The sequence below is a fragment of the Heterodontus francisci genome, chromosome 6, assembly GCF_036365525.1.
Source record: "Heterodontus francisci isolate sHetFra1 chromosome 6, sHetFra1.hap1, whole genome shotgun sequence".
NCBI lineage: Eukaryota > Metazoa > Chordata > Chondrichthyes > Heterodontiformes > Heterodontidae > Heterodontus > Heterodontus francisci.
The window spans coordinates 67,711,559-67,737,091 of record NC_090376.1 but is presented as its reverse complement, the minus strand read 5'-3'; the positions used below and the strand labels follow the sequence as shown (position 1 = coordinate 67,737,091).

Sequence of the window (25,533 nt, the reverse complement as noted above, 5' to 3'; positions counted from 1 at the left end):
TAGTTTAAAGCTGTAATGAATGCTAATGCTACAGCTCAGTAATTAGTATGCTTACAGTTTTTATTTATTTAGCATATTAATTTACTTATTAGTTGTTTACAAGTTATATTTTTATTTCTTATTTCACTATCTCACTGCACTCAGATTTTCATATTATTTCAGTTATCATTTACCACCCAGTCATCACCCCATCCTATTTGTGTATCCAGAGCAGCTAGTGGCTGCCTTTGAATTTAGTTATCCAAGGAACAGTCTGCAAGTTCAATGTGTGCTTTTGGATTGGCTTTATTCATTTTTTCAGTTGTCAATGGCAGAACTAGGTCTGTGCCACAGGTTTTGGCCAATCTCTTTCTGTTTTCCACCTCCAAAATGGAACAATAGGTGCCCTGTGGGAACCTCTCTGTGTATATATTTAAAGGATGAAGCAGAAGATGGAGATGCCAGACACATGAGATTACATCAGAGAGTACTGTTATTCTCCAAACTGCTCATACAGACAACAACAGAATTACTTGGACCTGTCTGAGGAACAGTGTATACATAGGAAGCGTCAAACTCCTGAACATCTTCAAAGAGAGAGGAAGCCAGACGCTGCTGTTGATCCTCACTGCGGAACCTTTGTTTACTCTGTCACACGCCACAATGGCACTTGTTCTCAGTGTGAAGACAGGACTTTGACTCCACAAGGTCTGTGTGATGGTCACTTCTGACAATACAGTCCTTGGCAGATGCATCTGCAACAGGTACATTGGTGAAGGCAAGGCCAAGAAGATTTTTCCCTCATGTTGGTTCAATCACCATCTGCTACAAACCCAGTCTGGCAGCTATGTCCTTCAGGACGCAGCCAGCATTGGTGCTATTGAGTCACGTTGAAGTCCCCTGCCCAGAGTACATTCTGTGTTCTTGCTACTATCAATGCTTCTTCCAAGTGATGTTCAACATGGAACAGTATTGATTTACTAGCTGAGGGAAGGCAGTAGGTGGTAATCAACAGGAGGTTTCCTTGCCCATGTTTGGCCTGATGTCATGAGGCTTCATGGGGTCTGGAGCCAATGTTAAGGACTCCCTCCCAACTGTATACCACTGTGCTGCGACCCCTAGAGGGTCTGTCCTACCAGTGAGACAAGACACGCCCAGAGATGGTGATGGAGGAGTCTGGGACTTTAGCTAAAAGGTATGATTCTGTACAAAGAACAAAGAACAGTACAGCACAGGAACAGGCCATTCGGCCCTCCAAGCCTGCGCCGATCTTGATGCCTGTCTAAACTAAAACCTTCTGCACTTCCGGGGACTTTATCCCTCTATTCCCATCCTATTCATGTATTTGTCAAGATGCCTCTTAAACGTCGCTATTGTACCTGCTTCCACCACCTCCCCCGGCAGCAAGTTCCAGGCACTCACCACCCTCTGTGTAAAGAACTTGCCCCACACATCCCCTCTAAACTTTGCCCCTTGCACCTTAAACCTATGTCCCCTAGTAACTGACTCTTCCATCCTGGGAAAAAGCTTCTGACTATCCACTCTGTCCATGCCTTCATAACTTTGTAAACCTCTATCATGTCACCCCTCCACCTCCGTCGTTCCAGTGAAAACATTCCGAGTTTATCCAACCTCTCCTCATAGCTAATGCCCTCCAGACCAGGCAACATCCTGGTAAACCTCTTCTGTACCCTCTCCAAAGCCTCCACGTCCTTCTGGTAATGTGGCGATCAGAATTGCACACAATATTCTAAGTGTGGCCTAACTAAAGTTCTGTACAGCTGCAGCAAGACTTGCCAATTTTTATACTCTGTGCCCCGACCGATGAAAGCAAGCATGCCGTATGCCTTCTTGACTACCTTATCCACCTGCGTTGCCACTTTCAGTGACCTGTGGACCTGTACGGCAAGATCTCTCTGCCTGTCAATACTCCTAAGGGTTCTGCCATTTACTGTATACTTCCCACCTGCATTTGATCTTCCAAAATGCATTACCTCACATTTGTCCGGATAAACTCCATCTGCCATTTCTCCGCCCAAGTCTCCAACCGATCTATATCCTGCTGTATCCTCTGACAATCCTCATCACTGTCCGCAACTCCACCAACCTTTGTGTCGTCCGCAAACTTACTAATCAGACCAGCTACATTTTCCTCCAAATCATTTATATATACTACAAAGAGCAAAGGTCCCAGCACTGATCCCTGCGGAACACCACTAGTCACATCCCTCCATTCAGAAAAGCACCCTTCCACTGCTACCCTCTGTCTTCTATGACAGAGCCAGTTCTGTATCCATCTTGCCAGCTCACCTCTGATCCCGTGTGACTTCACCTTTTGTACCAGTCTGCCGTGAGGGACCTTGTCAAAGCCTTTACTGAACTCCATATAGATAACATCCACTGCCCTTCCTTCATCAATCATCTTTGTCACTTCCTCAAAAGACTCAATCAAATTAGTGAGACACGACCTCCCCTTCACAAAACCAGGCTGCCTCGTGCTAATAAGTTTGTTTGTTTCCAAATGGGAGTAAATCCTGTCCCGAAGAATCCTCTAATAATTTCCCTACCACTGATGAAAGGCTCACCGGCCTATAATTTCCTGGATTATCCTTGCTACCCTTCTTATTGGCTATTCTCCAGTCCTCTGGGACCTCACCTGTCGCCAATGAGGATGCAAAGTATGTTAGTTTCATAGCTGTGTTTGGAGTCACATATAGATGAGACCGGGTAAGCATAGCAGATTTCCTTCCGTAATGAACATTAGTGAACCGGATGGGGTAGGATGGCAGATTTCCTTCCATAAAGGACATTAGTGAACCAGATAGGTTTTTACAACAATCGACAATGGTGTCATGGTCGCCATTAGACTAGCTTTTTAATTCCAGATTTATTAATTGAATTCAAATTTCAACATCTGCTGCAGTGGGATTTGAACCCATGTCCCCAAAGCATTAGCCTGTGCCTCTGGTTACTAGTCCAGTGACATTACCACTACGCCACCATCTCCCCTTTTAGTATGACATTGTATACTGTGTGATGCTGCTTTTCTCAGCGTCATTAGGTGCTTATTGTTCTTATTCTGGTACAAAACAAGAGAAAGAGAAAAGAATCATAATGTTGTCCTATAAGAACTCTTCAGTTTTGGCTTTCAGAAGAATTAATATGTTATGTCACGACCGGTCAGGACAAAGCCCCCAATCAAAATATGCGATTCTGATTACAGTGGGAGCAACGCACTGTCAATTCAGTCTCACAGCCATGCAGGTCGCATAACATATCTCTTTAAGCTTTCCAAATCAAAGAAATCAGCAGCCAAATTGAACAATCTAGTAGCCCTGAATGAGGTGAACCAAACCAGGTATCTTTAAATATCAACAAATTAACTGTTTATTGAAAAAACACTAAAATCTTAAACACTACATAGATAAACCAATATCTAAAGACCTTATAACTTATTGAGAGAATCTAACACCCGCATTCGCGTACATATACTCAAACTAACAGAGTTTTTGTTGTTTAATTAGCTGCTCGATAAAAAAAAGAATTAACAATAAAGTTTTTGCAGATATACGTTCCTGATGAAGTAGAATCTTCCAATGTGGAACAGTCCAAGGTTGCTTGAAGTCTTCCAAGCCTTGATGAATCTGACAATAGGAGTTCAGCAATTACAGTTCAGTAGTTGAAGCATCAAACTCTTCTTCTTTCCAGTGATGAACACAGTAATTCGACAAATAGCTTTTTTTTAAAAAACGATTAATCTGGCTTAACTTTTCAGATTTCTGAGAAAGAATAATAAATAGACTTTAAATAGACTGAGGGAGAACTCTCCTCTTTGCTTCACATGCCAGAATTGTCTGTGACCCAACTGTCTCTGAACAAACAGTTTTCAAAGACAAACGTCCTGTTCTCCCTGTCTGTACGTCTGTATCCAGAGCAACCAAAATACACTTCCTGGTAACATCTGAAGCTGGATGCCTTAAAGACCTACTGATCTCTTACAGCCTTAAAGGTACACCGCATATTTCCCGAAAGAAAAACAGGATCATGACAACGAGTATTATGTTTTGGGCTTCAGTATATGTTTAGTACCAGTGAGATATGAGATAAAAAGCAGGAGAGGCCTAATATACCCATGAGCTGCAGCCAATTCTTCTACTTCTCATTTACTGTCTCTTTTCCCAGCATTACCGAGAGCTGCCTCCTTGAATGGGATAAGAAGAAATGCAATGAGACTGCTCTCAGGTGTCGGTTCTCTCATCATGTGCTATCTACTGCAAGCAGAGCAAAATTGCTGACAAATTTAAAATGTCAGTAAGCCATATATGTAACAGCATGTAACCTATAATGGGTGTGATTACATGTACACCGATCTTGCAGCAAAATTACATTGGAGGGTTTGTATGGGGAAAATGTAGTCACAGTTATGATTGAAGGAGCATTTACATGGAAAGACTGCTGTTATAAAATGTGCCCTGTTGCATAATTGGCATTCATAATTATCATTTAAAATACTGTAGGACTATGATGAGACTATGATGACTATAAATGATTTGGAGGAAAATATAGGTGGTCTGATTAGCAAGTTTGCAGATGACACTAAGATTGGTGGAGTAGCAGATAGTGAAGGGGACTGTCAGAGAATACAGCAGAATATAGATAGATTGGAGAGTTGGGCAGAGAAATGGCAGATGGAGTTCAATCCGGGCAAATGCGAGGTGATGCATTTTGGAAGATCCAATTCAAGAGTGAACTATTCAGTAAATGGAAAAGTTCTGGGGAAAATTGATGTACAGAGAGATTTGGGTGTTCAGGTCCATTGTTCCCTGAAGGTGGCAACGCAGGTCAATAGAGTGGTCAAGAAGGCATACGGCATGCTTTCCTTCATCGGACGGGGTATTGAGTACAAGAGTTGGCAGGTCATGTTACAGTTGTATAAGACTTTGATTCGGCCACATTTGGAATACTGCGTGCAGTTCTGGTCGCCACATTACCAAAAGGATGTAGATGCTTTGGAGAGGGTGCAGAGGAGGTTCACCAGGATGTTGCCTGGTATGGCGGGCGCTAGCTATGAAGAGAGGTTGAGTAGATTAGGATTATTTTCATTAGAAAGATGGAGGTTGAGGGGGGACCTGATTGAGGTGTATAAAATCATGAGAGGTATAGACAGGGTGGATAGCAAGAAGCTTTTTCCCAGAGTGGGGGATTCAATTACTAGGGGTCACGAGTTCAAAGTGAGAGGGGAAAAATTTAGGGGGGATATGCGTGGAAAGTTCTTTACGCAGAGGGTGGTGGGTGCCTGGAATGCATTGCCAGCGGAGGTGGTAGACGCGGGCACGATAACGTCTTTTAAGATGTATCTAGACAGATACATGAATGGGCATGAAGCAAAGAGATACAGACCCTTAGAAAATAGGCGACAGGTTTAGATTTAGGATCTGGATCGGCGCAGGCTTGGAGGGCCGAAGGGCCTGTTCCTGTGCTGTAATTTTCTTTGTTCTTTGAAAGCAATTCTTGATGCCATGCAGCTTCGTAAACAATATTAATATAAGGATCTACTATCTTGGCTAATCTGGGAAGATATTTTAACTTTTTCTGGCACTAGGTAGAATGCATAGCTCTTTGTGCTTTTCCATAATCAAATGCAATAGCCTTTTAATACATTTAAAGTATGATTGGCATAATTATTGCTTTATGAATGGAACCTTAGTATTATCAGCTATAAGAAATAGGCCTTGAAATTATGTTGTGGGATATAAGGTTACAAATGTTTAACCTGTCCTTATGAAGCATATTTTAAATGGGTTAAATCCTCTACTAAAATAACACTGAAGAAATTTGATATACATGTGTTAAATGTTCATGTGTTGGTATCTGACAGCATAATTCTACGTCCATAATTCATTAAACACCTGGACCAGTTTATCAACAGTAGTTGCTGAGCTTTTGTTGGAGAGTGTTATGATTAACCAAGGCTGCTCACACTATTTACTTTCTTTATTACTCAGCTAATCAACCTCCTTCAAAATACTGTATGCACGCCTATCTCCTCCCTTTCCCTCTGACAACAGAAGCACACAACTCTACTGCATATGAGACTGCCATCAGTAAGTAAATAGATCTTATTACATCGAACCATATAAATTCCTTGGATAACTGGAGGATATTGGCAACTTGACAGTTATTATAATTCAGTTCATATTATGATTCGAGGGTTGGGCAATTAAACCAAATGAATAATGCACCTGTTTAACTTTGTCACTGAAATGTATAGTGAGATTACAGCCTTGAGATCACTCCAGGATATTTTATATCTTTCATGGATTGGTTTTATGCCAATGTTTTGCGAACAGCAGCCCTCATTGTAGATGCAGGTCTTTGATGTGTTCTGCCTTCCTCTTTTGAAGTTATTCACACATAACAAACAAGCATATGTTCGGAATTGATATGACTGAAATAAATTTTATAGCATCATCAAATATGATCATAAGTAAACTCATTAAAACAAACATTTAAGTATTTTGGTAAACAGTACTAGTTTTAGCTACTTGCCTTTGTTAACATAAATTATTAGAAATAAATTGCTGCAGAAACTGCTAATTAGATAATATTGATGCCAAGAATATGCCAGATTGAAAGACACTATATTTGAAACTATTTTTAGAAATACATGAAGATAGAAATGCTGATATTAATATTATTTTGCTTGGTTAGATTCTGCATATCTGTATTATAAATGTCTCAATATATCTTAACCAGCCACAATGCATATAGGTTGGCTCAGAAGCTCATTATTGACACAAGTACTCATGTGTACGAGTCCTGAACCACAGTTGCTATGTCTACAGTCTCATCCCTTCAGTTAAAAAAAAATCCTTCTGGATTATTAAGGTATAAATTAGCAACATATTCACGACTTATGAAGTACTTCTATTGTGCAATTTTTTGGGGCAACACTGTCTTTTGGTGTGTTTGTATATTTCTCCTTCATTTGGTATTTGCAAGTTGCAGCATCGCAAATAAATGGCTGACCTGCTCAAAGGCTTCTTTCAGCACCACTGTAACTGGGCTGCAGACATGCAAAACAACTCTGGGTGACTGCAGCTTTCCCCAGTGTTTACTTCGTATCTACACATTGGGAATTTAGCATGTGGAGGATCACCAGCATAAATCTTTGTGCCACTCCTTCGTGCTGCAGGGCTGCATCATGTTGCGCCACCTCACAATTCTTGATTACAAACAAGAAATGCTGGAAATACTCAGCAGGTCCGGCAGCATATGTGGAGAGAGAAGCAGAGTTAACGTTTCAGGTCAGTGACCTTTCATCAGAACTGGCAAAGGTTAGAAATGTAATAGGTTTTAAGCAAATAAAGCGGGGGTGGGGCAAGAGATAACAAAAGGGAAGCTGTTGACAGGACAGGATCACAGAGAATAACTTAGCAGTAGGTCATGCAGCAAAGGCAAACGGTATGTTAATGGTGTGCTGAAAGACAAAGAGTTAGTGCAGCGAGGGTGTTAATTGACAGAAAAATGAACAGCCCTGGCCCAAAGCACAAACATGAAAAAAGTGGTAAAAAAATGAATGATGAAACAAACTAAAATAAAATAAACAAATAAAAATTAAAAATAAAAAGGGGGGCCCATCATTCTCTGAAATGACTGAATTCAATGTTCAGTCCAGCAGGCTGTAGCGTGCTTAATCGGTAAATGAGATGCTGTTCCTCGAGCTTGCGTTAACGTTCACTGGAACATTGCAGCAAGCCCAGGACAGATATGTGGGCATGAGAGCAGGGTGGGTGTGTTGAAATGGCAAGCAACCAGAAGCTCGGGGTCATGCTCTTGGACTGAGCAGAGGTGTTCCGCAAAGTGGTCACCCAATCTGCGTTTGGTCTCCCCAATGTAGAGGAGACCACATTGTGAACAGTGGATACAGTATACAAAATTGAAAGAAGTACAAGTAAATCACTGCTTCACCTGAAAGGAGTATTTGGGGCTTTGGATAGTGAGGAGAGAAGAGGTAAAAGGGCAGTTATTACACCTCCTGTGATTACATGGGAAGGTGCCGAGGTGTTGGAGGTAATGGCGGAGTGGACCAGGGTTTGTGGAGGGAATGATCCCTTTGGAATGCTGACAGGGGAGGGGAGGGTAAGATGCATTTGATAGTGGCATCACGCTGGACGTGGCAGAAATGGTGGAGGATGATCCTTTGGATGTGGAGGCTGGTGGGGTGGAAAGTGAGGACAATGGGAACCCTGTCCCAGTTCTGGGAGGGAGGGCATGGGGTGAGGGTAGAGGTGCGGGAAATGGGCCGGATACGGTTGAGGGCCCAATCAACTACAGTGTGGGGGAAATCTTCGGTTGAGGAAAAAGGAAAACATATCAGAAGCACTGTCATGGAAGGTTGTATCATTTGAGCAGAGCAGGGTTCTGATGAAAGGTTACTGACCTGAAACGTTAACTCTGCTTCTCTCTCCATAGATGCTGCCAGACCTGCTGAGTATTTCCAGCATTTCTTGCTTTTATTTAAGATTTCCAGCATCTGCAGTATTTTATTTTTATTTTAGTGTTTAATTCACTGCCACTTCTCTTCCAGGAATTCCCACCTTGAAGAAGTTCTGCCCTTCTCTCCGACGGGATTTTTATTTTTCTCTTTTACTTTGTTTACCTTCATTGCTTTCGATTTCCCTCCTGGTGTTTGATAAAGTGTCTACCAAAACTCGTTTTTACAGCCACATCTCCTTCCTCAGCGACTGTCTCCCTCTGACTTATTCCACGTGGATTCCAACTGAAGTTTCATCCTTCATGTTTTTAATCCACCCAGGATTACAGGTATCTCTGAGAAATACAACGTTCCTTGGACAGCCGTTCACGCTGTATCCTGAGATCCACACTCAGTGCCATGCACTGCCACATGTACACACTGGACCTCTCTCTCCAGAAGCACCGCCTCACTTTATCTCAAAGCTGTTCTACTCCGCAGTTTCATTTCATCCTTCGCCTTATCCGATGCATTAACAAAAAACTTTTTTTCTTCCTTTCAGGTGTTAAGGAACGCAAACTCCAGCAGCCGTTGGGGTCCAATGCCCCTCCAGATCCTCCTTCCGCTTCACTTCCCTCTGACCCCACCCCTACTGATCTGACCCGTTGCCGTGTATTCACTATACCCTCTGGCCTTCCCCTCTCTGATGCTGAATGTTCTGTACTCAGCAAAGGATTCAGTTTTATCCTCTTACGCCCCCACCTCAATGAATTTCTCACTCGGCATGACGTTGAGCTCTTCTTCCATCGCCTCCATTGCCGGGCTCACCTCTTTGACCAGGAGTCCTCCCCCCGACCAGCAGACCATTCACCCACCTCCAGCAGTTTCTCTCCACTTGGACCCCTCCCTCTGGCCTCTTACACACTCTTGATCTTTTCATTGAAAGTTATCGGCAAGACACGGCCATCTCAGTTTCTCTGCCTCCCCTCCCCTTCACTCACTCTAACCTGTCCCCCTCTGAACTTGCTGCACTCCGTTCTCTCAGGTCTAACCCTGACATTACCTGTCCTGACTTCTTTGTCCGTCCGGCAGCCACCCAGTCACCCCTGACTGTGCTTGCTTAGGCACCGGCTTGACTACCTCCTGAAACGTGCCATCCATGTAGTCCCCCACCTCACGGATGCGCCACAGTGACTCCAACCACTGCTCGAGCTCCAAAACCTGAAGCTCAAGCTTCTGCAACCGGAGACACTTTCTGCAGACATGTTCACCAAGGTCACATGGCACTTCCATGACTTCCCACATTGCACAGGAGGTACATTCCACTTGGCCAAGCTGCCCCGCCATTACTTACTTTAACAATGAGAAAAAAAAACTTGCTAGTGTAATAACTTACCAGCTATTTACAATCAACTTTTATTCCCTGTACCTTTGAGGCTGAGAAAGAAAAAGACCAAAGAGCACCTGCCACCACCCCCAGCCAACGAAAATACCCACATTTAACTTACACACTTAACTTACAAACAGTACTAGTATAGCCAGTAAATACTAAAAATGTATAGGCAGCTATCCTAGGGCTTTAATTTAAAAGGAACCTTTTTTTTTTTAACTCCAATCAATGTTATCCCCAGGCAATAACAGCTGCCACCCACTGATCAATCAGCGCCCAGAATTTCAGTGATGTCACTATTTTTTTACTAAATCCAAACAGAGCACCCACAGAAAAAGTCAGAGAGCCTGCCGCTGCCCCGGACATCAGGTAGCTCAAGGGCCTTGAGCCCCGCTCTTTGTTTATAGGTTTTCAGCCCTGTTCCTTTCAGGTGCGCCGCTGCCCCAGACATCAGGTAGGGAAATCATGTTTGATATATTTGTTAGAGTTCTTTGAGGATGTAACAAGCAGAGTGGATAAAGGGGAACTGGTAGATGTAGTATATTTGGATTTTCAGAAGGCATTCGATAAGGTGCCACATGAAAGGTTATTGCACAAAATAAGAGCTCAGGGTATTGGGGGTAGTGTGTTGGCATGGATTGAGGATTTGCTAACACACAGAAGGGAGAGCGTCAGGATCAATGGGTATTTTTCAGGTAGGAAAGCCGTAACTCTTGGGGTGCCACAAGGATCGGTCCTAGGGACTCAACTATTTACTATCTATATTAATGACTTGGAGGACGGGACAGGGTGTAGTGTATCCAAATTTGCTGACGATACAAAAATAGGTGGGAAGTCATATTGTGATGAGGACGCAAAGAATCTGCAAAGGGATATAGCTGGGTTAAGTGAGTGGGCAAAAACTTGGCAGATGGAGTTCAGTGTGAGAAAGTGTGAGGTCATCCACTTTGGTAGGAAGAATAAAAAGGCAGATTATTATTTAGATAGAGAAAGACTACAAAATACTGCAGTACAGAGGGATCTGGGTGTTCTCTTACATGAAACACAAAAAGTTAGCATGCAAGTGCAGCAAGTAATTAGGAAGGCAAATGGAATTTTGGCCTTCATTGTTAGGGGATTAGAGTTTAAAAATAGGGAAGTCTTGTGATAACTGTACAGGGTGTTGGTGAGGCCACACTTGGAGTACTGCATACAGTTTTGGTGCCCATATTTAAGGAAGGATATACTAGCATTGGAGGCAGTTCAGAAAAGGTTCACTGGGCTGGTTCCTGGGATGAAGGGGTTGTCTTATCAGGAACGGCTAAACAGGTTAGGCCTTTATTCATTGGAGTTTAGAAGAATGAAAGGTGATCTTATTGAAACATATAAGATTCTAAGGTGGTTCGACAGGGTAGATGTTGAGAATATTTTTCCATATGAGGAGGAATCTCGAACTAGGGGACATAATTACAGAATAAGGGGTCACACGTTTGAAACTGAGATGCAAAGGAATTTCTTCTCTCAAAGGATGGTGAATCTCTGGAATTCTCTACCTCAGAGAACTGTGGGGGCTAGATCACTAAATGTATTTAACGAGGAGGTAGATAGATGATTGAAATCTCGGGAAGTCGAGGGTTATGCGGAGCAGGCCCGAAAGGAGTTGAGGCCTGGGACAGATCAGCCATGAGCTTATTGAATGGTGGGGCATTCTTGAGGGGCTGAATGGCTTACTCCTGCTCCTATTTCTTATGTTCTTTTGTAAATCCCACGAAAAGGCGATGTAACTGGGATCCAAATGGGTTCCCATTGCAACACTGGAAGTATCTACCAGAACACTACCAGAAGGACATGAAGGCTTTGGAGAGGGTACAGCTATGAGGAGAGGTTAGATAAACTCGGATTGTTTTCACTGGAACGACGGAGGTGGAAGGGCGACATGATAAAAGTTTACAAACTTATGAGCGGCATGGACAGAGTGGATAGTCAGAAGCTTTTTCCCAGGGTGGAAGAGTCAGTTAAAAGGGGACATAGTTTTAAGGTGCGAGGGGCAAAGTTTAGAGGGGATGTGCGGGGCAAGTTGTTTACACAGAGGATGGTGAGTGTCTGGAGCTTGCTGCCGGGGGAGGTGGTGGAAGCAGGTACAATAGCGATGTTTAAGAGGCATCTTGACAAATACATGAATAGGATGGGAATAGAGGGATACGGACCCCGGAAGTGCAGAAGGTTTTAGTTTAGGCAGGCATCAAGATCGGCGCAGGCTTGGAGGGCCGAATGGCCTGTTCCTGTGCTGTACTGTTCTTTGTTCTGATGACCCACATTATTTTGACAATTTCCAGTTTCCTGGCCCTAACCGCCTCCTCTTCACTATGGACGTCCAATCTCTCTACACCTCCATCCCCCACCAGGACGGTTTGAGGGATCTCCGCTTCTTCCTTGAAATGAGGCCCAACCAGTCCCCATCCACCACCATCCTCTTCTGCCTGGCTGAACTTGTTCTCACATTGAACAACTTCTCCTTCAATTCCACTCACTTCCTTCAAGTAAAAGGTGTTGTTATTGCTACCCGCGTGGGTCCTGGTTCTGCCTGTCATTTTTTGGGATATGTCAAACATTCCTTGTTCCAGTCCTACTCAGGCCCCCTTCCTCAACTCTTTTTCTGGTACATTGATGACTGTATCGGTGCTGTTTCCTGCTCCCGGCTCAAACTGGAAAACGTTATCAACTTTTCTTCCAGTTTCCACCCTTCTCTCACCTTTACATGGTCCATCTCCGACACTTCCCTTCCTCTCGACTTCTCTGTCTCTTTCTCTGGGGATAGGCTGTCTACTAATATTCAATATAAGCCCACCGACTCCCACAGCAACCCGACTACACTTCACACCCTGCCTCCTGTAAGGACTCCATTCCATTCTCTCCATTTTCTCAGTTTCTCCGTCTCCGTCGCATCTGCTCTGATGACGCAACCTTCCACGACAGTGCTTCTGATATGTTTTCCTTTTTTCTCAACCGAGGATACCCCCCACTGTGGTTGATTGGGCCCTCAATCGTGTCCAGCCCATTTCCCGCACCTCTACCCTCACCCCTTCCCCTCCCTCCCAGAACCGCGACAGGGTTCCCGTTGTCCTCACTTTCCACCCCACCAGCCTTCACATCCAAAGGATCATCCTCCGCCATTTCTGCCACGTCCAGCGTGATGCCACTATCAAACACATCCTCCCCTCCCCTGTCAGCATTCCGAAGGGATCATTCCCTCTGCGACACCCTGATCCACTCCTCCATTATCCCCAATACCTCATCCCCTTCCCACGGCACCTTCCCATGTAACCACAGGAGGTGTTCTACCTGCCCTTTTACCTCCTTTCTTCTCACTATCCAAGGTCCCAAACACTCCTTTCAGGTGAAGCAGCGATTTACTTGTACTTCTTCCAATTTCGTATACTGTTTTCACTCCTCACAATGTGATCTCCTCTACATTGGGGAGACCAAACGCAGATTGGGTGACCGCTTTGTGGAACACCTCCGCTCAGTCCGAAAGCATGACCCCAGGCTTCCGGTTGCTTGCCATTTGAACTCACCCTCCCTGCTCTCATGCCCACATATCTGTCCTGTGCTTCCTGCAGTGTTCTCGTGAACAGCAACACAAGCTCAAGGAACAGCATCTCATTTACCGATTAGGCACGCTACAGCCTGCTGGACTGAACATTGAATTCAATAATTTCAGAGCATGACTCACCCACCCCTTTTTATTTTCAGTTATTTTTTTCTTTTTTGCTCATTTTATTTTAGTTTGTTTCATTCTTTTTTTTACCTTTTTTTTCCATGCATGAGCTTTGGGCCAGGGCTGTTCATTTTTCTGTCAATTAGCACCCTCGCTGCACTAACTCTTTGTCTTTCAGCACACCATTAACATACCGTTTGCCTTTGCTCCATGACCTTCTGGTCAGTTATTCTCTGTGACCCTGTCCTAGCCACACCTACCTTTTTGTTATCTCTTGCCCCCACCCCCCCTTTATTTGCTTAAAACCTTTATGTCAAACCTTTGCCAGTTCTGATGAAAGGTCACTGACTTGAAACATTAACTCTACATTTCTCTCCACAGATACAGCCAGACCTGCTGAGTATTTCCAGCATTTCTTGTTCTTATTTCAGATTTCCAGCATCTGCAGCATTTTGCTTTTATTATTACAATTCTTGATCACTGGCACTCCTTTTTAAACCACACAAAGCGTTGAACAAATGAAAATACAGCAATAAGAATAGTTTAAATATCTTCAAAAGATATACTGAAAGTTGCTTAAGCCTTCTCTCAAATGTCAATAAATGATTTTTACTTTCAAAAATAATATCTTTTATGCCATATTAATACAACATTTTTAACAAAAACAAAATAGCAAGTTTTCTTAAAGTAATTTGTTTATCTCAATTGTAAAACCTTCTCTGGCAATTTAAATAAATCTAAACTTGTGAAGTGCTGCCTAATCCTAAATGTTTGTGTGGCTATTTCCCTGTATAACATTCATAGTCACATGGATATTTCAGTTATTCCTTGTTTAATGAGCCATCACTGATGATATCACTGGGGAAAAAAAATCTGTGATATAAATAAAGGCATACCTTTATTCTTCCTCAGACCAGCACTTTGCTCCCTCCAATTTCCTGGTCACCTCTCGTGCACATGCAGAGACAGTGTCAGCTACCCCAGTATTGGTTACCTCGTCCAATAACCATGAACCTAGGCTGATGTTTGGGCCATTTAATCATTGATGGGGTGCCACATATGAACCTGATCCTGCCTCACCCAAAGTACACTTTCCAGCAGTAGTTACTGAATAGTGATCACAAATAGCACACTGACTGATATTCCCCCTCCCTAGCTAGGTGAGTTCTCACCAATTAAGCATCCCTTTCAACACAATGACAGAGATTAGCTAATTCAGTATCGGGCAACAATTGAGCCTGATTTATATCGATCAATTCCACAATGTTATAGCAATATACATTCATGTTACTTTAGTGTCAGGCAATGACTATCTCCAACAAGAGAATGTCTAACCACCTCCCCTTGATATTCAACGGCATTGCCATAGTTGAATATCCTACCATCAACATTCTTGGGACAGGGGGTGCATCTCTATTGGCCAGAAACATAAATACTGTGGGCTGCATGAGCGAGTCAGAGACTGGGTATTCTGTGGTGAGTAACCTACCTCCTGACTCTCCAAAGCCTTTCCACCATCAACAAGGCAGAAGCCAGGAGTGTGATAGAATATTCTCCAATTAACCGGGGTAGGTACAGCACCAACAAAAATCAAGAACCTCAAAACCATCTGGACAAAGCAGCCCGCTTGATTGGCATCCAATCACCTTAAACATTCACTGACTGCAGCACCGGCACTATTTGCCTGCAGTGTGTACCATCTATGCCACCAAGGCTTCTTCAATAGCACCTCCCAAACCAGTGACCTCTACCACCTAGAAGTAAAAGGACAGCTGGCACATGGAGACCCCACCACCTCCAAGCTCCCCTCCAAGTCACATACCATCCTTCGCTGCGCCGAAATCATGGAATTCCCCACCTAGTAGCACTGTGGGAGTCCTCCACCACACGGACTGTAGCAGTTCAAGAAAGCAGCTCACCACTACCTTCTCAAGGGCAATTAGGGCTGGGTAATAAATGCTGACCTCGCCAGCCATGAATGAATAACAAAAAAAAGTAGAAAGGGCAAACTGAGAAACATTCATGTGTATACTGATGTCTCCCTTGAAAATATTCATTATATGGGGATTCTGGTGCCATCAGTAGGATGTGGTGCCATGGCTCATTGTTTCTATTAAAGGAATAAATACAATTTATAACAAGAAAGGCAAATACAATTCTACTTCGAAACAAAAATTATTGGTGTTTTCAATCTGATTCTGAACTTCACTTTTATTGTCTGTATCTTCAGTTTACCGTGGTTTCTGGTCAGTATTCATGATGTTGGGTGTCATTGCTGTCACAGTTGGAGGCTTCATCATCATCTGTGCAGCTCCATTTTCTAACCATAAGCTCTACAAAGCGGGAGGTGGACTATTTCTGTCTGCCGGTAAGTGGAATATTCAGACTGTGTGAATACTTTGCAGTATCTAACTACTTCATCCTTGTAGCAGAATGAACTATCAGATAATGAAGTGGAATCAATTGATTGATTCAAAATTAACTGATTCACCACCTGGTTTAGCAATGAGTTGAACTATATGGGTTCTGGCAAAATGATGACAAATGACTAGATCAGGTCCTGGATAGCATAATGGGCTATTATCATTTTTACATTCATATAGTCTTAATACATCGATATATCTGGATATATTTGAATAATAGGTGCTTTTCATTGATATATATAGAATGTATAGAAAAACTGAAGAGGAATTCATCTTTATAATCATCCCTTTTACAAGGCTTAGCTTGAAGTGGAGAATATTCAATTCCTAGGCATAAAGCAGAGGATAAAGGGACTGAGTTTGTGCCCAGAGCAGACACGAGCATGGAGCAGCAATGCAGATGAGGCAGCAGGCCCCAGCCCTTAAAGGGCTTTCTAGCATATTTTCCATCAGGTATGATGGATGGGTGCCCATTACGAAGGGCACTTAAAAGAAGCAAGCGGTGCTCCTTGCAGTTGGTCCTTGGTCTTGTCACATCAGATTATGTACCAGACTTTATGGTCTGAATTTTAATAGCGTGCCTCACATTGCGGCGGCGCACTTTGAACTCGGTGGCCTTCCGACATGGAAACGCTGCCGCTGAGACCCTGCGATATTTTGTGCAGGGGCTCATTTAAATGAAGGGGGCGGAGCGGCTGCACCGATGACATAGAGGGGCGGCTGCTCCGTTCCCGGCAATGGCACTGGCACCACTGCGCAGGCGCCATTTTAAAACGGCTTCAAGCCCTTAGCAAAAATTTAAATTTTTAACGGTATATGAATTTTCAACAGCTTATAAAAAATAAATAGAAGTTGAACGTCCTTTCCCAACTCCACCAATGGTTTTTTTATTGTCCTATATTCAGAAAACTTATTCCCAACTTGAACTTTCCCCCACAACCTTCTCACATTTGCCCTTCAACCCCTTCCCACCATCCCCACAGCCAATCAAAAGTGTTTACCCCACTCACCCCCCGTCCTGATAATTTTACTCCTCCCCCCTCCCCCACTAGTGTCTCGCCTTGGAACTCCAAATGGAGTTCCGAAGGCACGCGAGGTGCGGCTGGCGGCCGTAAAATCGGCGTGGGACGGCCGCTGGGACCAGTCAAGTTAATTTGCGTTTTGTTTTAATTAATTTAAATATATAAGTTAAGGCTGCACTGCCAAGCAGTGTGGCGGGGGGGGGCCGCACCGAGGCCTCGCCACTGCCAGTAAAATGCGGCGGGGCCTTCTCGTCGTCGGGGGTCGTGGCGGGCCACTCCCACAAGTATTTTATGGGCCCCCCACACAACGACCCCGGATGTTGAGAGGCTGGTAAAATTCAGCCCCATGTGTCATACTTCAAAATCACATGTGCACATAGGCATATTTCTTGCAACTAATTGGTTCAAGTTTCGTATCAGTAGTTTAATCTTTTCTGAATAACACACACATATATATCTTTATATATATGAAAGATTGAGACAATATAATATTAAAATTTGCAGACAACACAAAGATAAGGAGCGTGGTGAATTGAAAAAGATAATAAGCGACTTCAGGGGGACATAGGCAAATCAGTAGATTGGGCAAATACAACTTAGATTAAATTTAATGTGCAGAAATATAAGGTGGCATATTTTGGGAGAAAGATGTATGTAAAGATGCACTAAATGATAAAACTTTTAAAGGAGTAGAGGACATAAGAACTCAAATCCACAAATCTTTAAATATTGGAGGAAAAGTTAATAAACCTGTGACAAAAGCATATTGGATCCATGTTTTTGTTAATATGGGTATCGAGTACAAAAGAGGTGATGCTACAATTATTGGATATGTTGCAGTTAAAATATTGGGCTAAATTTTATGGGCCCTTGGGAAATGGGGTGGGAGGCATGGGGGCCCATAGCACAGCGAGGGAAGGCCAGGGGTGGAGTGCCTGTTGCCTTCCACATGCCACACAATTTTCTCGGGAATGGGGAAGGCCAAAGTTGGCCTTCCTGCCCAGAGGCCAATTGAGGTCCTTAAATGGCCAATTAATAGCCAAATAAGGGCCTCTTTGCACTACTGCTGGTATTTTGCCAGCGGCTGGTGGTAGCCTCGCCATGTGGAGAGGTCTCTCAGTAAAACAAAGCAGCCTCCCTGTGGGCAGGCAGGGGAAGTCCATTAACCATGGGAAATCTGTGGCCCATAGAGAACCTCCAACAGCAAAGGCCACCCCTTTGCAAACAAGCTCCCCCCACCTGCCTTCAATGTCCTCTCTCCCCTGCCCTTGCCGTGGCCAGCCAGACTAGCCCCAGTGAGCTGGCCACACTGAACTGAGGTCTGGGGCTCCAGCGCTGGTCCTGGCCCCAGGCCTCCTGTAGTATCAGCAGTTGCCACTACTCTCGGCGGCGCTGCCAGTACTACTGAACTGCCAGCCCTCTGATTGGCCAGCAGCTCTTGGGGGCGGGATCCCTCTTCTTAAAGGGGCAGGGACCCCAACGGCAGGCTGTTCAGTGGCTTTCCACTGTGGAATTTGGTCGGGGGCCAAAACAGGGCAGAGGCTGCGTCGCTCATACCTTCCGGCCCATCGCCAGACCCTGGCCATCAAGATAAAATTCAGTCCTTTTTGTGGCTTTAGGAATCATACTTTCGGAAGGATGTCATGGCCTGGAAAAGTTACTGATGAGAGATAATGTTCCGAATTTCACAGTCAATGGCGAAGCAATGCCACTCGCCGCTGACCTTGAAGAAAACTACCCACAAAGATCGAATGACCTGTGTGGGATGGAGTTCCCTTTCCCAATGTCAGTTTAAATCTGACATCAAGTCAGAGGGATCTCCAGGCATCCATCAACAGTAACGTCATCAAGCAATGCCAATCACATTGAAGTATTCTCACAGACAGCAATTCAGGAAGTAATTTTTTTCATTTTTAATTAAAAGTGAAATAAATGATTGGAACATATACATGTGATTAAGATAGAAGCTGAACTATTATAGACAAAAGTCTTTTTCAAAATATGATTTTTTTCATTATAATGGAGGAATTGACATTCCACAAATATAATAGTTTATCAGTGGTGGTGAGGCTATTCAGCAGTAATTATTAACTAAGTGCACCATTAAAAATCAATTACACCTCATTTAACAAGGTGTAACTTTTTCAAGGGCTTTTACAGTGCGATTAATACTGAAAAAGGGCAAGTTTTCATCAGTTCAGTGATTTCTACTTGATTGCAGTCAGGGAGAGGGGGAATTCAGCAGCACACCCTATGGTGAATTGTAGATTCACCAACAGAAACATCTGGATTTCCAAGTTTAATTGCACGTGTGGACTCCAGAAGTTGCTGTCATTTTTAGAGAAGTAATGACGGCGAAAGATGACAGTTTTGTCATCATTACGGGTTCCAAAATCAGGGCCAAAAAAATCATAAGCAAGCTCTTTTGTAACACCCTTATAATGTAACTCCATTTCTTTACCACTAAAAATGAACATTAACCATTGTAAAGATAGGTATATTCCTTGTTAGAAGTTAGTTGTTCTTTCCAAATGTGTGCTCCCAATATTGAGACTCATCTATTTGGAGTGCATATATGGAAATTGTTGGAGTGTTCACCATGATTAAAATAAATGAGTGAAGAGTTATGGGGAGAAGCCTGCAATTTCCACATATCCATTCCTTGCAGGCAGGGCTCCATGCCAGGTGTGCATTTGCAAAAAGAATCATTAACTGCTGAAACATAAGGTGGAGTTTTTACTTACCTGACCTGCAGGGAGCAGGACGGTCAGAAAGTTGTGGGCAATTCACAATTCAGGATTCTCCCACACACTGTGGAGGTTTAACTCCATAGCACATCCGTGATGTCACCAATCGGTTTCCACCCAGAGGTAAGCCTGATTGACAGTCAGACAGGAAACTGACCAATGAAGCGCCTAGGTGCAGGTAGGTCCATGCCAGAAGTAGGGGCATGATGGGGGTCGATCATTTGTGTGTGGGGTGGGGGGGGGGGGGTTCAATCGGGGCGAGGGGGGAGTGACGTGGAGTGGGGGGGTGTTGATTGGGGATGAATGGAGAGTCAATCAAGGGGAGACTGAATGAAGGGGAGGAGGAGTGGTCAGTTGGAGGTGGGAAATGGGAGGATGTTGATGGGAGGGCAGGCCTCACATACCTTCCGGCCTCAGTTAAAGCTGGCAATGGGTGGGTTCGAGGCCGGGTTGTGTTAGGAAACACATTTCTCGGATCTTACTCCCTCATCCAACTCAACCAACTCCTTTTTCTATGTTAAAATATCCCCATGGTTTCTGGTGTGTATATTTGATTAATTGATTCTTGGGATATGTGCTCTGCTGGCAAGACTGGTATTTATTGCTCATCCCAAGTTGCCCACAAGTAGTATGATACAACTTGGCTTGCTTGGCTCCATGCTGAGAGCCAACCACATTGGTATGGACTGAAGTCACATCTAAACCAGACTGGGTAAGAATGGCAGGTTTCCTGTCCAAAGAAACATAAGTGAACCAGTTGGGTTTTTAATGACAATCTGACAGCTTCATGATCACTTTAACTGATAACAGATTTTTACCTCCTTTTTTTAAACCTTAATTCAAATTCTCATACTGCCATGGTGGAATTGAACTCATGTTCTCCGGATTTTTGGTTCAGGCCAACGGGAATGCATTGGTTATGGTACTGGACTTACAAGTCCAGGGGAGTTCTATGACTTGACAATAGGCAAGTTCTCCAATTCTTTGTGTTCCCAATGACAAATCAGGGCCACTTGAGGCTGAACCATTCCCACCTGGTGACATCTTTCCTTCAGCAATTATGCTAAGGTTCCCTCTGCAAGTAAGCAAGGGCCTCATTTCAATTCAAAAGTCATGACCCAATTATATTAGCAAGACTTCTCCAGGTTCGCCGCCCACTGCAGGCCAGGGCTTGTGCATATGGTATACGCCCCGTGCTTCCTTTGAAATCAGAGCCTCAGTGTGGGAACTAGTGTTACATACAGACAAGATTCCATTCCTGAAAGGCATCAGTGAATGAGTTGGGATTTACAACATTATCGCTGCTTTCATAGTTATCGTTTCTGGTAGAGCTGACATGGCTATTCAATTTAATTGTGCAATTTGCCATGGTGAGATTTGAACTCATAGCCATTGGATTTTTATTCCAGTTCCATAACCACCATATTCGATCAATGTTATGACAGGAAAAGAGTGAGCTACGGCTGTATGAAAGCTACACACGAATGGGCTGGAGTAACATAATTGTTGATATCTGTCACTGTTCCTGAGGAGGGGCCTAAACCTCACTCAATACATCTTTACTAAAATTGGAAACTGGCCATTTGGGCAATGTTGGAAACCCACATCTGATCATCTCTAAAACTGAAAAAATTGACATTTTTTTTGTATTCTTACCTAAGCTTGTGCCGAAGAGATAAAAATCATTGCAAATATTTAAGACACCTGAGGATGTTTATTGCTTGACTGGAGGCTTGGGCTTGCAGGATGAGGGAGTGGGGGTTGTCAGCAGATTGTGGGGAAGTTTGGAGAAAGGGAGGTGAGTGGTGGAGCCGTTTAGTGAGGTAATTCCAGAACTTAGGGTCTAGGCATGTCTACCAATGGTGAGATGGTGAGGCCATGGAGGGATTTGAAAAAAAAGGAAGAGAATTTTAAATTTGAGCTGTTGACGAACCAGGACAATGTAGGTCAGTGAGCACAAGGATGATGGGTGAATGGGATGGTACATACAAACAAACATATGAATTAGGAGAAGTAGGCCATTCGGCCCCTCTAGCCTGCTCCGCCATTCAATAAGATCATGGCTGATCTGTTTGTGTCTCAAATTCCACACTCCTATCTACCCCCGATAACCTCTGATTCCCTTGCCTAACAAGAAACTATCTACCCCCACTTTAAAATTATTAAATGACTCCATCTCCACCACCTTCTGAGAGAAAAAATTTCTCCTCATCTCTATCCTAAAAGGGCGACCCCAATTTTAAAACAGTACCCCCTAGTTCTGGACTCCCTTGCAAGAAGAAACTTCCTTTCCACATCCACCTTGTCAAGACCATTCAGGACCTTATATACTTCAATCAAGGATGGTGCAAGTTAAGATGTGGGCAGTGGTAATTTGGATAAACTCAAGTTTATGGAGGTTAGTAGGTGAGAGGCTGGCCAGGAGAGTATTGGAATGAAGCATGAATATTGAAGAAGCGGGAAAGTAAAATTGAGAATCATTTAAGAACTGATTTTATTTGCTATTACCTAAAGCCTTTAAATCAGATGAGTTTATTTCAGCAGTGTTTGCTAAAGGAAAGAAAGACATAGTAAAAAGGCAAGATTCCACTCTATCAGTGGAGAAATTCTATTCCGTACATTTACATGTGCAGTGTCCCTGCGAAGGCGCCTAAACGTCACTGAATACATCTTTACTAAAATTGGAAACCGGCCATTTAAAAAGAGGCCTTAATTAGAGAAGGTTTGCTTGAGGAAGCCAGGGGGAGCAATCCTGTTCCTCCTAGCTCACAAATAAAAAGCAGTTTAGTGCAAAATGCAATCAAGAGTACTTACCTCCTACAGCTAACTGCTTCTGTCTCCATTTAGCTGCCTGACTTCCTGAATGTTGGGAAACCCGGCCAGCAACCAGTAAGTTAATGAAATGCTGATCTAATGTGAACTTATTTATGGGTTTAATATGGCCCTCTACAGGTTGTATAGCTCACTGCACATGTAAATGATACTGAATAGAATTTCTCCACTGACAGTGAAAAGGCAAATTTCTACCCTGTCTTTCTTCTAGCAAACACTCCTGAAATAAACTTATTTGATTTACAGACCAAGTAATAGTAAATTAAATCAGTTCTTAAATGATTCTCAATTTTACCTTCCCGCTTCTTCACTATTCATGCTTTATTCCAATACTTTCCTGGCCAGCCTCACACCTACCATCCTTCATAAACTTGAGTTTATCCAAATTACTGCTGTCCGTATCTTAACTGTTCACCCATCATCCTTGTGCTCGCTGACCTACATTAGCATCTGGTTTGTCAACAGCTCAAATTTAAAATTCTCTTCCTTGTTTTCAAAACCCTCCATGGCCTCACCCTTTCCTACCTCTGTAACCTCCTCCAGTCCTACAATGCTCCAAGGTGTCTGTGCTCCTTCAATCCTGGCCTCTTCTGGCATCCCTGATTTCCATCATCTCACCATTGGTGAACGTGCTCAGACCCTAATTTCTGGAATTCCTCCTGTAAACAGCTCTGCTGCTCCACCTCCCTTTTTTACTTTAAGAAGCTCATTAAAATCTAACTCTCTGATCAAGGTTTTGGTCATCTGTCCTAACATATCCTTATGTGGCTCTATATCAAATTTAGACACCTGCAATCTTTCCCGATTGCTGGGAAGTATCCCCAACGGTCCCTGGCTGCAGCCTCTATTGCTGGCATTCCCACCTGACAGCTGGTCAACCTGGCAAACTGGCTGGCTGCCGGGCAGGAAACGGAATTAATAAATGATAATGAGGTCCTTTTGTTAGATTTGCATCCTTGGGATTTCCAGGTTCCCCCTCCCCCATTATTGCACTCCCCCACTCCCTCCGGTCCCTTCATAAATTTGGGAGCTAGATGTTTTTCTGTTTAAAAATAGGAATAATATTGCCACATTGCCAGTTTCCTACAATATTATGTTGTATTCACTGTTTCTCTCCAGAGTATAATAGTTAAGCCTAGATCAAAATATAACATTAGCAATTAATTTTAGTCAAAATCTTCAGTTCTCCTGATTGGAGGAGAATACAGAGAAACAATTGTTCTGAGCTGATGCTGGTAACAGGGCACAGTGACCATGGAACAAATAGTGTTTAAAAGTATAACATTTGAACATAAATATTATTTTAATTGTTTTTTTTTCTTTTTTTGCCTTTCCAGGTATTTTATTTACAATACTTGTTATTATGTACGTCATCTGGATTGAAACTGTTATTGATATTCAAGAGTACATTCAGAAGCAAAGAATCCAGCTCTGTCCTGATTTTGCATTAAACATTCAGTATGGATGGTCCTTTATAATTGCACCCATTGGGATATTCTTCTCCTTGCTCGCAGGCTTGCTGTTCCTCCTTGCAGGCCACACCATTCGAATTCATTATGATTAGAAGACAGCATTTGGAATACTTTAAATAATTAGAAATCAATGCTTTTGATGCAGAGTTTGCCAAATATGCACCTAGGAAATGAAAGTTAATTTGTCTAACATCTGTATTTCCAAACAGTATTTTCGTTATTTTCTTCATATGGTGTACAATGAATGAACATTTGTCCTGTTAACTATTTGGAAGTATGCCTCAAAATGAAATTGTTGTTTGATGCAAAATTAAAAATACCCTCAAGCCAAATATTTTTAACTCTTGCAGTGTTAGATTTTAACTTGTAATAATTATCCCGTCCCATCTGCTGGCTAAAGAGACAGTATTGTTTTGCTTAGCAATGTATAATGTATTCACTGTTGCTTCCCTAAGGAATTAACGTTTTCTTGATTTCTCTTAAGATAAATATTAAACAGCAACTTAAAGCAATAACTGCAATAGTTCAAGAGTTTTAAGGATAAAATTCAGAATGTTGATACCATTTTCAATATCTAATGATACCAGGAACAGTGCTGATGTCCACATTGAATCAGTTACCCATTGGAGATTGAAGTTTACCAATTATCAATGTAGCTTTGTGATGTCAGGAATTAAATTATGAACCAGCCGTGAAAGCACAAATTAAACTCATTGACTGATAGCAGATGGAATAAAGTGGGCTGTGCTGGTATTTTGATCATGTAATCCTTTTGTACCGATGTCACCTACATGTACAACCGAAAACTGGTGCCATTGGAATAAACCAGTGGCAAAACGCGGCAAGACCAGAACATTGTTATTGGTAGTAACAGGTGGAATGAATTTGAAGGATGATTGCCACATTTTTAAGTTAAGGGAATTTGCCCTGCCTAGCAAGAAACATTAAAGTACAGATCATACATACAAGCTATCATACCAACCTCACAATCACACAAAGCATTACACAGATTTGTACATAATAGTTGCCGGGTAGAATAAATGTTGTTGCAAGGCAGGTTTGCTTCTTCCTTTTATTACGTTGGCAGTCATTCCTATTGCTAGAACTTGCTGTTTCCTAGTCAGAAATTCATGTAGAAGAAGAAGCTAAGTAGGGATGGTGTTTATTTTTGAAAAAGTGATTGTGATTTTTACCTGTGTAATTTGTGAGCTCCACCTTGTAATCCATTACTTCTTGGCAGCCAGTGTTGACATCCTCTGTAGCATCATTCTGATAATTACCATTTGCTGATGGTGACTTTTTCAACTAGGCATTTTAGATTATTTATAAGGATTGGCGGAGGGATCAATGCAAGGAATGCCTCAAGTAGTCAGTGTGAAAACTCACCGACTTCAGGGGTATGCTGCAGATCTCAGTGCTGATGTCTCTTATCTGAGGTGCCCCCCTTAGACCACTGTTGGAAGGCATCTTCTCATAACTGTTAATATTTATTTCA

General features: G+C 42.9%; 1 protein-coding gene across 1 annotated transcript in view; it reads left to right on the top strand.

Annotated features, from left to right (window-relative positions):
• LOC137370977 (transmembrane protein 182-like) overlaps positions 1-24,759 on the top strand; it is a 57,997-nt gene extending 33,238 nt beyond the window's left edge. The window contains exons 3-5 of the mRNA XM_068032875.1: positions 5,985-6,083; positions 15,773-15,910; positions 23,904-24,759. Coding sequence (XP_067888976.1) covers positions 5,985-6,083; positions 15,773-15,910; positions 23,904-24,130 — 464 coding nt within the window. The 3' untranslated portion in view covers positions 24,131-24,759. The remainder of the gene's footprint in view (positions 1-5,984; positions 6,084-15,772; positions 15,911-23,903) is intronic.
• The last annotated feature ends 774 nt before the right edge of the window (positions 24,760-25,533 follow it).